The sequence below is a fragment of the Mytilus edulis genome, chromosome 5, assembly GCF_963676685.1.
Source record: "Mytilus edulis chromosome 5, xbMytEdul2.2, whole genome shotgun sequence".
NCBI lineage: Eukaryota > Metazoa > Mollusca > Bivalvia > Mytilida > Mytilidae > Mytilus > Mytilus edulis.
This window is the reverse complement of record NC_092348.1, coordinates 57,053,653-57,066,340: the sequence shown is the minus strand read 5'-3', so window position 1 is coordinate 57,066,340 and position 12,688 is coordinate 57,053,653. Positions and strand designations below refer to the sequence as shown.

At 33.2% G+C, this 12,688-nt stretch overlaps 1 protein-coding gene across 3 annotated transcripts; it reads right to left on the bottom strand.

Moving 5' to 3' along the window:
* Window positions 1-2,799: 2,799 nt before the first annotated feature.
* LOC139524034 (leucine-rich repeat-containing G-protein coupled receptor 4-like) lies at window positions 2,800-8,264 on the bottom strand. 3 transcript variants are annotated; one of them, XM_071318561.1, is made up of 2 exons: window positions 7,999-8,264; window positions 2,800-4,602 (listed from the first exon to the last, which is right to left on the bottom strand). In XM_071318561.1, the coding sequence occupies exon 2, from the start codon at window positions 4,564-4,566 to the stop codon at window positions 2,818-2,820; it is 1,749 nt and encodes a 582-aa protein (XP_071174662.1). In that variant the 5' UTR covers window positions 4,567-4,602; window positions 7,999-8,264; the 3' UTR covers window positions 2,800-2,817. The 3 variants fall into 3 exon arrangements, with proteins under 3 accessions (XP_071174662.1, XP_071174661.1, XP_071174660.1); XM_071318560.1 differs by having other exon boundaries at window positions 8,019-8,264; XM_071318559.1 differs by having other exon boundaries at window positions 8,023-8,260.
* Between the last annotated feature and the right edge of the window lie 4,424 nt (window positions 8,265-12,688).

Here is a 12,688-nt window from a genome sequence, read left to right as displayed (position 1 = left end):
ATTTGTTGATTATTGTTGTGAACTGTGTCTAGTTGGCTCGCCATTTTGTAAACAAAACGATATGTGTTCACTTAGAAATCAGTTTTGACAGTTTGTTTACTTCATTTTCACTTACTCTTGGACGGAAAAGACCTCTGCAATGAATTTAGGTTATATATCCGACGAAAAGTACAACAAGCAATAGGTTTAAAGATGTTTTTTTTTAAATTTTAACCGGAGCTTGCGAAAACACTACATGTCACATCAAGGGCAGATAACTTATGTTATCGAACAAAAAATCAGAAATACGGAATAATATATATGAATGGTTAGGAAATCCGTTTCCTCTACATGTTTTAAAAGTCAAAGAAAAATGTTTTCCCTGATACAAACGTTTTAAGAACCAGCTTTGTGTAAACTTTAGACAAATTCGACTGTATATAAGGAAGTTAATATGTTTACTCTGATTTGAAATTATTTTTTAGAACTTTTTTTAGTAATTGAGAACCTATGTTGTTTATGGGTAATAGGTGAAATGTTGCATTATTCCCTCAAAATGACAGCAAGCACAGTTTTCCGGACGATTTTCATTTGTACACTGCTAAAAACTGTCAGGTCCTGGCCATGGTATATTTTGGAGAAATTTGTTTTAACTGATTTTTACTAAAAAAAAATATTCTCTGTGTGTGCCATTGCAAGAAATAGTTTTGCTCGTTATTTTGTCATTTTCAACAACATTTTCCCGTTTAAACTGTACTAGAAAAAAGTCTGGCATGTGAAACGGACGAAGACATATTCTAACAGAAGTACAAGTACCAGTCCTTCCTTTTGTGTATACATATCAGAAAACATTTCAAAGTTATTGATTGAATTCAAATCCATCACACATACGGTACACATTGTAGTCCGAAAAAATAAAGGACTTCATTCTTATCAAACACCTTTTTAATGGTTTACCAGTATATTTCTTTTAGTTTTGGGTAAAATTGTAAAGGAAATAATACTATCAAGACGTCCTTCCATAAATCTTTTTTTTCTTTTCTGACTTTGAAGAAATGACTACTTTTCGCTCAATCGAAATGGTGCATGGCCATATTTTGTTTCATATTATTAGAATTATTTTCAATATTATCGGTATTAAGCTTGATTATCGACACATGAAAGTTTGTCAGCATTGTCAATCTTTTTAACGTTTAAGTACCAATAGTTCGGTCACTACTCAATTAAGTTTGTTGAAAACGTAGCTAATTTTGACGGTAAAGAAACATCAATTCGATCACTTCTCTGTTACGGGCTGTAGCAAGTAAGTTTTGATTGTTTTCAAACAGCTGATTTTTTTAAATTTAAGTAGAGTGGACATTCTAAGAAAAATTAATTGAATCTTCTAATGGACACCCACATTCAGAACCTCTGTCATTTACTACAAGTCAGCTATAAAAGGCACCGAAATGACTAATGTAAATCAATTCCTACGAGTAAACATAACATACAAAAACGTTTCTCTAAATACATGTAATCTCTTATCACTTTTTATTTCATTTCGGGTTCTTTCTTAAAGAGACATGTTTAAACCATCGTAAACACTTTAAACTATTGTTTTTATTACTGAATTTGTAAACTGGATCATAAACAATTTAAATTTTAATTTCTACTTTAAAAAAATTCAGTCCTTCCGTGTTTATTACTGATGACCGTTGATTTTACAACACTTGATACAAACAGGAAGTTGACTAATTAGATATGAGAAGATATGGTATAAGTTCCAATGAGACAACCATCTACCCAAGTCATAATTTGTAAAAGAAAAACCATTATAAGTTCAGCATGGAGCCTTGGCTCACAAAGAACAGTAAGCTATAAAGATCACCCAAAATGACAAAATTAAAACTATTCAAACGGGAAAACCAGCGGTATAATCTATAATAAAAACGAGAAACGAGAAACACTTATGAACCACAAATACAAACGACAACAACTGAACATCAGGTTCCTGACTTATGTGGCGGATTTAATCGTTTAAATATGTACCAACCTTCATCTTTATCCAAACCAAAAGTGTTACATCACAACATAGAAAGACGCCATACAAGATCAATTGAAATGCCTTATTAACTCAATCACAAGACCTATAAACACAAGTGAACATTCACTGAACGGATACACTTGATTGATGACACAATGCAGAATACTAGTACAAGATCAATAAAATAAGGAGTGAATAAATAAAAGCAACATCAATTTACTGTGTACAGCTGAGAAATGTTTAACCATAACATTGAACAGATAATGTTACCGCCAAATAGAACAGTGTAAACAGGGGGAAAATAATTTTGTTGTTATTTAAACAGTATAAATGAAGAACGGAAATATTAGTCACAAAATAAACAATTTTGTTGTTCATATTTCGAGACACAAAAGTGAAAAATAATGGTCATACTAAACATTTTATATATCAACGCTTGTATATATTAAAAAATAGAAAATAATTAATTTACCTTTCGAATAATACTATTTACCGGATTTGTTATCACATAAGCAACACGACGAGTGCCACAGTTTAAAAGAAGTCCGAGTCCAATGTTAGAATGGTAACAAAAGAAACTAAACAAAATGACAATAATACACAAATTAACAAAGGACTACTAGCAGTAGCCGGCTAATTATAAATAAGAGTTTTGTATGAGGGAAATGTATTTATCAATTTAGAATATATTTCATCTTTTGCATAAGCAATTGTTACTCTTATTTAAGTTAAAATTAATATTCAACATATTGAAACTAATTTTAAGTCGCTAGTTTTGGAACTATAAAACAAACAAAAAGATAAGATAACAGTCTTTATGTAAGAATATCATGTATACAATAAGTTATGATAAAATATGAATAAATGAACTCCGGAAACAAAAAAAATATTGATTGCAATTGTTTACCCGTTGAAACTGGTACCGTCTTTAGAGAAGGATTTTCTGTTGTAGATGATGCTTTGGCCAACGTGTTTACAAATAAACATTGATTTATGATAATGTCACTATTAATAAAAATGGGACTTACACAAATATACAACATAGAACTGGGCGATAAATTGACTAAGACAATACTTTCCGTAAATGGCGGGAAATACTCTGGTTTCCTATCTACCACGCAATTTGTGGTTTGTTGTGCACAAATAACGGTAACAGACCAATAAATCTGACTGCCATGTTTGAAAGGCCAGGATATGTTAGCACTGTTTTCAATGACCGCCACCAAAGTAAGGTTCATTGTAATGTGAATAGGATTGATAAATCTGAAACCGGTTGCAGTCTTAAGTGGATTACAGTCTAGGTATAAATCCCTAAGAGATGTTAATCCTTGTATGAATTTACCATCCACAGTATCCAGTTGATTTTTATGTAGGTTCAACACTTTCAAATTTTGTAAGTCTTCAAATCCATTCGAATCTATATTTATTATTTGATTGTTAGCGAGGTTAAGTTCTTGTAAATACTTCATTCCTCGAAACATACCAACATGGATATGTTTTATTTGATTATTGTGTAATTTGAGTGTACGAATAGAGTTCAGTAAACTGTCAAACGCATCGCTTGAAATATCCATCAGCTTATTATAACTTATATCAAGATTTATTATTTTTTTCGCTCCCGTGAAATATGTCTTCCATAAATGTGTTAAGCTATTGCCCTGTAATAATAAATGATCCAAGGACAGTAAATCAAACGAAAAGTTTTCTATAACATGTATATCATTGTTTGATAGGTCTAGAATTTTAAGATTATACATGTCTTTGAATGTGTCCTGTTTGATTTCGTCTATTTGATTATCGGATATGTTTAAAACCTGAATACTCGATCGCAGTCCATCAAAATGAATCTTTTCAATACCCACAATCTTGTTGCCATGGATATATAAAGTTTTGACTTTAGAAAGGCCATGCAACGCCTTTTGTGATAAGTTTGAAATGACGTTGTTTTGTAAAAGCAATTCCCGCAGAGATATCAAACCTGAAAATGTATCGTCTGCAAGAATTTCTAACTCGTTATCAAACAACTTCAAAGAAGACAGCATCGGCATGTCTCGGAACAGCGATAATGGTAACGAAGTTAATTTATTTCTTTGTAGATGCAGTTCTTTCAAAAGAAATAAATTCCGGAAAGCATCTGGATGGATAGATTTAATATTATTGTTTTGTAAATATAACCGACTTAGCATTGACTGTGCAGAAAGAACATCGCTTTCAACAGTTTGAAGCTTATTATTTCTCAAATCGAGAACAAACAAATTCGGTAACTGGTCAAAAGATCCCGGATCTATATTCTGAATATTGTTATATGCAAATATCAAATATTTCAACTGCTGAAATCTTGTGAATAAATTAACGGAGATATTTCGTAAAAGGTTGTAGCTGAAATCAACGTATGTTGCAGTTTCGGAAACATCTGCTAATACAAATGGTAGTTGATGGTCATGTAAAGAGACGCTATCACAGTATATGTAGTAATCTTCATTGCAGTTACACAATGGCGGACAGAGCAATGCCGTTTTTATACGCATTGTACATATCATAACGAATAATAAAGTTTTTGCCATTTTATTTCCATCCAGTTTTCTTCATTTTAGTATAACCTACAAAAGAAGGAAAATGTTGAGATTATAAAATATATGAAATAATTAAGATTTAAAAAAACATTTCAACTTCAAGTTTGGGCACATTGCAAAAGCACATATTGTTGGGCATAGAAAACAAAGCTTTCATCATTAATCAATATCTATGATTTAATCATGTTTTTTTTTTTAAATGAGAATATTTGTGTTTTTGTGTTTAACGCCACTTGTAAACATGTTTGAGGACAAATAGATGCAATAAGAGATACGTGTGTAGCCATGACATCTAAATCACGTGATACAGACACTTTTGCAGAGGAATCGAATACCGTTTTAGAGCATGTATGAAATAAGTCATACTTCTTGTCAAGTTTGAAATTAAAAAAAAATGCTTAATTTAGTGATTCTTTTCGTTTCAACTTTACTACCACCAGGCCCCAATTATGTTACAAATGACAGTTTTACACAAATAAAAATTCGGCGCATTTAAACTACCAGACGTAATCTTCAGAACTCTCAAATGGAGAAACACCTGCTCTGTCAGAACACAAATTTTGAAAGAAGACTAGAAGTTCGTGTCACTCAATCATAATTTTAAAAAGTTTACGTATCTGAGAACATTTCAACCAAAGACCAGACTGTATGACTTCTAAAATAGTACCATGAAACAACAGTTATAGTATTGTAGCTAGCTTTCGGTAATAGTAAATCTGTTAAAGTATTATTTAGTGTGTGTTTTATTTTAGGGAGCTACCATTTGATTTTTAGGGGGGGAGGGGGGGGGGGGGGCGCTAGGATGAAAAATTTTGTCCTGCATTTTTTTTTAGCTGTAATCTCTGTCCTGCCTTTTTATTTTTCACTCTGTTCGGTCCTGCCTTTTTTTTTAGTTTATCTTGACTTTTTTTTTACCTAAATTGTCGTCCTGACTTTTTTTTTTGCAAGTGTCTCATCCTGCCTTTTTTTTACTCAAAACTCCTGTCCTGCCTTTTTTTTTCAAATTTCATCCTAGCCCCCCCCATAAAAATCAAATGGTAGCTCCCTTACTGAATACAATGTACTGGTAATAATGAGGTAAGCAATTTCTATGGTCGGGTTGTTGTCTCTTTGACACATTCCCCATTTCCATTCTCAATTTTATGTTTGTTTTGAAACATCATTTTATATTTTTTATGTGATTTCCTCCTTTCCCTTGTTTTTTTTGTCAAAGGTAGACAATGAGATTTTTATGTGTCGACTAAAACTTTATAAACTACACCACGTGTCTCATGTCAAAAAACCGGGTCAGTGTGGTTCTATTATTTGCTTGTGTAATGATTTAGTTACAGCTGTTATTTTCGTGAGCCCTTTGTCCAATTTGTTGTTGATGGTAGATCTTTGATAGCATTTTAATTATCCATTCACAACTAGTTTAAAAGACTCGGTTTGAAATGTGGTATATGCATGAACACATAAATTTCAGTGTCTTTCAGAAAACGGGATTTTTTTTTCAACTCCATGAACCGGAATAAGTATGATTTTGAGCTTGTCATTTCTGATCGGACAATTCTCCCATGGAATGCAGACCAAATAATGCTCACCATTTTAACATTAACATGGTTATACAATTTGTCGAACTAAAGAGTTAGAGTGATCACAAAGCTAACATAAACTCGCAACATATCTTGGGCTATGGTTTTATTTTCTGGACAAATCTATTTTTTTCGCGACAAGTCGAAAACAATTTTTTCTTTCAATTTTAGCATTACATATAGTGGCAGCTGAGGGTGAAACAAACAACTTTTTTTCTCAGAATCAAAAACAAATTATTTTTTTCTCCAAAAACTGAAAACAAACTTTTTTTCCAAAAAAAAACCATAGCCCCCCCCCCCCCCCCAGAAAATCAAATGGTTGCTGTCTTAAAAAACATCAGTAAATGTCGTTATTAATAGTTAAGTGTTTTTTCTATGAAGGAATTTAATATTCATGGCATTTATTTCCTAGTTTTTACAACTTCTTTGGACTCGAATCTGTTACATGTTTGTTTCACTGAATACCGCATGTATAACAATAAGAACGTGTTTTGTTTGACCTCACCGGCCAAAATTGGTCCACTAGTGTATGTGTTTAAATATATTTATTTAAAGTGGATTTGGGACACATGTTATTGCAACTTATATTAATCCCTCTCCACTTTGTGGGTGCGAGTGCTGTCTTGTAGTGGCATTAGCCTGCTCTTTTTCGATATCTACAAGGGTGTCTTTTACGTGCAATAGATATTGCTCTCTCTTAACACGGGTCAGCCATTTATCGTCCCCTTCCGACGGACTATCATCATTCCTCAAGACAATACTCGCAAATCAAGTCAAGGGAGCGCCAAAAATTTGGTCCTTGAAATTATCTTCCCGGAATGTGAATCACGTCGGTGTCAAATACATCACAGTATTTTTATGACAAATACCCATTTCGTCTAGATTTTCTTTAAAGTATTATATAGTTACTTTCCTATAGATCCAGTTAATACGTTATTTCACACTGTGACTGTCGCTATATATTTTCTATTATCCACGACTGTTTATTGATTTAGTAACGATTTCACAAATATGATGAATACGCTTTTATAGCTGGGATCTCATAAATAATCCTTTCTTGATAATAAAGCTAACAAAACACAATATTGTAAGCCTCAATACACGTACCTATAAAAACCGTCTGACACATATAGTTATAGTAAACATAATTTTCTTACTAACCATGATTCTCTTATACAGGTAACAGTGAGCATGGTACAAAGACGATTTTGAATTTGAACAGAATGATGGGAGTTTCAAAAGCCCCTTTTATACATAAGGAAATGCTTGTACCAAGTCAGGAATATGACTGTTGTATTCCATTCGATTAATGTGTTTTACTCGGCTTTTGATTTTGCAATTTGATAAAGGACTTTCCAATTTGAATTTTCGGCATCTTTTTTTTTTTATTTTAATTTTTGACCCTACAGGGTCCGACGACTATGGAACCAACCTTCTCTCTCAAGAAAAGCAGTTTGTATACCCCCTTTTTATATTTAAAATAACAAGTAAAAGTGAAAAAGTAAAAAAAAAAACAACATATTTTGTACTTGACAGATATCTAAATTATGTGCAACGTTTGTTTGTTGTGGTTTTAAATCAATATCTGTCAGTTACGTAATATAGTAGCGACAACTATCTTAATAATACAATACGGGCATTAAAAGACATTTAATAAGTCTTCGCAAAATTTGCATTCTATGTATAGTTAGAACCGAGACAACAAGTCTGTGTACTTATGTAAGTCAAGTAAAACTAATAAATACCAATATGCAATAAATTCCAAGTGATTTGTTTACTTTTCAAACATGCAGTTATTCTTTTCCAAACTTTGACATCAGTTAAAAGAAATAGTTTTTAACAAAAGTACCTAATATTTAATCATTATACTTGCTTTTGTTTTACGTGTACACTCTGCCCTTGTATAAAATGTAGTCCATTCTAATCAAACAAGCCATACTGTCTACAGGTGTCTGTATGATATACACACTTCTCAGGTAAAGTGAATTTGATAAAATACTAAATTCAATATATCACATGTTTTATGGTGGTTTTAAATGGTTTTATTTTTATCGTCTCTCCATATGTCAGAAATTTATGCATACACATACAGACTGTTACATGCATGTATGAATAAAAATAATGTTTAAAATTTGAATGAACAAATACAAAAGGGGAAATAAAAAACTTTTTCGAAGGTTGATGTCTTTATAAATTTTATTACGAAACGACAGTAAAATATATCGGTTGATAAACTAGTTCTCGTCCTCAATGATCGCATAACTACAAGACTAGTACAAGTGCTGAACAGTCGGGGACGTTAGCACATGTTTAATTTGTTGAGTTTAGAGAATAAAACAATGACGGTTAAGACATGAGTATCAAACTGTGATTGATTGATTACCTTGATGGCTACCGAGTGTCATGTTGAGTATGATAAATTATCTTTATGAAAATAACTCTTTATAAATTTAACGCGTCCGAAATTCTTTTCTGGATTGACCTTCATTAGGAACTCACACCCCCCCCCCACCAATGATAATAGAATGTACAAGAACTTAAGCTGAAGATGAGGCTTGTGACCATAAAGGACATAAACTAATAGCCAATTGCATCCATCGTCAACTTTGCCCGAGGAGTAAGATCCGAGAAAATGAAAATAACTTTTTAAAGTTTTGCGTCTTTCTTGTTTAACCTTAATCAGGAACGTTCAAATGAGAGCATGACAATTAGTTTATTTTCTGCGGTAATCTTGTAGATACTTACTGATAAACGTCTACTTACTGTAAACTGGCACCCTGAAATTTCTGTAGAACCGAAATGCACAAGACCGAAGTTTGATCTAAGAATAAGTGATTAAGTACAAGATACTGTATGTAACCAAAGAGACATAAACAAAATGGCGCTTTATCAATTTAGATGACAAAATAACTGAATACGATTTTTTATTGATGCTGAAATATAAAGGCAGTGATGTCATTTGTTGCATCATCTTTTTTTTATTAGGACAACAAATTAAAAAAAAAACAACAGTTAAATTAATATCCTCTATGCTCGTATCAGAAATTACAAACGATCAAGAGACGATCTGTAATGAAATGTCAGACATCTCAGTGCCACTGGCCGATGCGGTTTTGTTTGCAAATGTCAATTATGATATCTATTTCCTATCTCCGCCCCTCTGTATTTCCCGCTTGATAATGTGCATATCATTAACATTTCTTTTTCAACTTGGATCTGTATAAAATATTTGCCGCTGGTGTATTAATATTTTTTTACATTGAAAAAAAAACCCCAACATATTAATAATTACAAAAAAACATTCACCAAATAAACAAATACAAATAAAATCAACGCTTTTAAATTTCGTATTAAGCTAAGACTGTGAGCATGCATCTTTAATATTCATTGTCAATTATTTTCATAACCTTTTTCGACTAGAGTCGATTTAGAACTTGTCAAATTGTATTTTGGTGAAAACTATATGTTAACCTCAGAATTTCCCTTCTATTATAATAATTGATGTTTTGTCCACTTATACACACGTTTTTTTATTCATATTTAAGATATTGACAGCTAGGTCAAAGAACAGTTGAACATAAAATCATCTTACCTTTGTAAACTCTAACTGTCGTCTACTTTTTCATATTTTGAAATGTTTAGATTGTATACTCTTCTAATTTTGTAAACAGGCTGGTCAAAAAATGTTAATTTTGATCAGCAAGCTGAAGTACAAGGTCAGACTTTTGCAAATTAGCCTGCTTTTCATTTGACAACAATAGGTAAATAATAAATGAATAATCTATTTGAACAATTGTATCAGTTAATTATACCGTTAAAAGGTGAAAAAAAAGCAAATGAATATCCCTAAGGGTCTATTAAGATCAGTTATCAAACCTCATCACCTTTTCAACTCGACTAGAGGCTACTGTGATTGATGCATGTCCCCTATCTTCCCAACGTCGAAGGCTTTTATAGTCTTCTCCTTTAAAACTAACGAATCCAAGTGAGTCATCATAAACTCACAGTAGATGTGAGATTCTGCTCAAGTTCGAAACAAAAGGTATAACTGCGAATTAAGAATAATTATATTATTGATTTCATGACATGGATGTGTGTAGGGACTTTGACGGTAAAAATAAACCTGCATCAAACCCCAAATTTCTATTACATAATCCGAAACAGAAACAGAAAGCCACCAGTGAATTTGCTGATTTCTTGACCAATTTCAATAGGGTTTCATTCAAATCCTGAATTCTTGAGGTCCTTTGGTCCTTAATTAATTTATGTTTGATTTCATAAAAAATGAATTATTTGTTTTTTTGTATATGCCGAATCAAATGTGTATTTAGATGTTTTTATTTTGAGCGCCGTTTTTAAAAGGTCCACATTAATGTCCAAAGAGTCTCAATTAAGCTTTCAAATTGTTTGATTTATCAAAAATGTATTTAATGTGGTTCTCTTGAAATGCAGAATCTAGTATTTACTTTTTTTTTTGGGGGGGGGGGGGGGGCTTCGTTTCGTTTTCAAATTTGTCAACATTTAAGCCCCGGCCACAACAGATCGTACGATTTTTTGTCGTGGAAGATCTATAAAATAGTTGTCGTGGCACTATCGTGCAAAATGTCAAAATAATATGTCGAGTGGTCACATCAGCTACAACATGTCCACGATGGTTCCACGATGAGTACACGACAGAAAAGAACAATTGTAATTGTACTGTCGTGGGTTTGTCGCAAGTCGGTCGTGCGACAGTCGTACGACAATCATGAGTTGTTTTGGGGCTTTTTTTCAGGATTTCATGTCATGGGATGCGCTTGTTATTATCGTGTCACTGTCGTACGAATGTCGCAAAACAGTCGTGGGTCACTCGTGCGTTTGACTCCGAACTAATAGTATATAAAAAAGGTCCGATTTATTGCATGCCATTTCCCATTTGTTTCAATATTGTTCAGTGTCATTATAATTTAGGTCCAAGTAAACGACGTTTTTCGAATAAGTTTATTTTATCATTTTTCAGAGAATTTAAACCAGGATGTCGCTGGTTCCTATTCTGTTCATGGACTCGAATCAACGCTAACAGGACCATATTTTGCCCTTGTTGGAGTCCGGCAAGGCGCCTATTCAGCAGGACCAAGAGTACGTTCAGGTGGAATAGCCATCCTCTTTAAATGGCAGACAGTATGTGTTTCCAAACTTCCATTCCCACCGAATTGTTTTTCTCTAAATAAAACGAAAAAATGTTGCACGGCGAACGTACCATTGTCGTACGACAGACAATCAATGTTGTGCGAGCATCGTACGAAATTTGGTATTCGTGAGAAAATCGTGCGACTGTATCAGTCGTGGGATTGTCGTACGACAGTCGTGTGACAGTTGTACGATTGTTTTTATTAAAATGGTTTATGTTGGTACCCACAAACAATGTGTTTATCGCACGACAGTCGTACGACTGTGTTAAGACACTCTCGCGACAGCCACAAGAAAGTGACACTACAAAAAATCGTGGAGCAAAAAAGATGCATGTTCAATTTTCGTCCCACGACACACGACGGCGCCACGATGCTCAAAATATCGTGCGATTGTCGTACGACGATCACAGATGACCCGCGATTTGACCAAATTTCATGTCATAGCGCTGCATGGATGTGTCGTGGGTTCGTTGTGACCAGGACTTTAGGTGCAAAAGGTCAAAATTAAACTTTGTCTGGTTCAACAAAAAAAAAAAAGGATTCTTGATTTGTAGAATCTAATAATATTTTAAAATTTTGGATATTGGACAATATAATATGTAAATATCCAATTTCAACTTTTAAACATCTTACACTACATTCGTTCTTCGTCAGAAACTTATGATGTGTCAAATATTTCATCATATTAAAAGTCGGAACTGTATCATGATATTTGAATGGTGTGTCCATTCTTGTCCCTACTATTTAGGGTTCGACCCTCATCCTACACTCCCCACAGGAAAAAAAATTAGTTTTGACTCGGAACATCATTGTTACGCCAACCTGCTCTCCTCAGTTGTAATGACCTAAATTCTGAGTTTCAACATATTCTTCCAGCAGAGAATTTTTCATCTGAAGATATTATTTAAGGTGTGGTAAATATCAATGCGACTATTACAAATATTTTCAAACTGAGTCCCCCAAAGTCGCAAACAAGACAAAACAACTTCCACATCAGTGGCGTAGCAAGGTCATTTTCTAAAAGTGAACGCCCAAACCTTGGTATTTCTGACGGCCTCTCCGGCTCCAGGACAGTGGGACTCCGTGTAGGGGACAACACCCGGAAGCGCATGCGTTGTTGTGAAAGTTTGTAGTTGTCTATCTTGTCTTTTATGTACTATTGGTTGTCTCTCCGTCGTTTTTCATCTTTTAAAATGGCATTGCCAGTATTTTTTTAATTTTAAGTGGCGAGTTTGAATACACCTTTGGTATCTTTTGCCTCTCTTTGATTTTTTTTTTTTTCCATGTTTGTTTCATTGAATTTCTAATTATCGCGGTTCTTTGTTTAAGAGAAAAATGTTCAAACCAGTTACTTTAGAAAACGTTTAT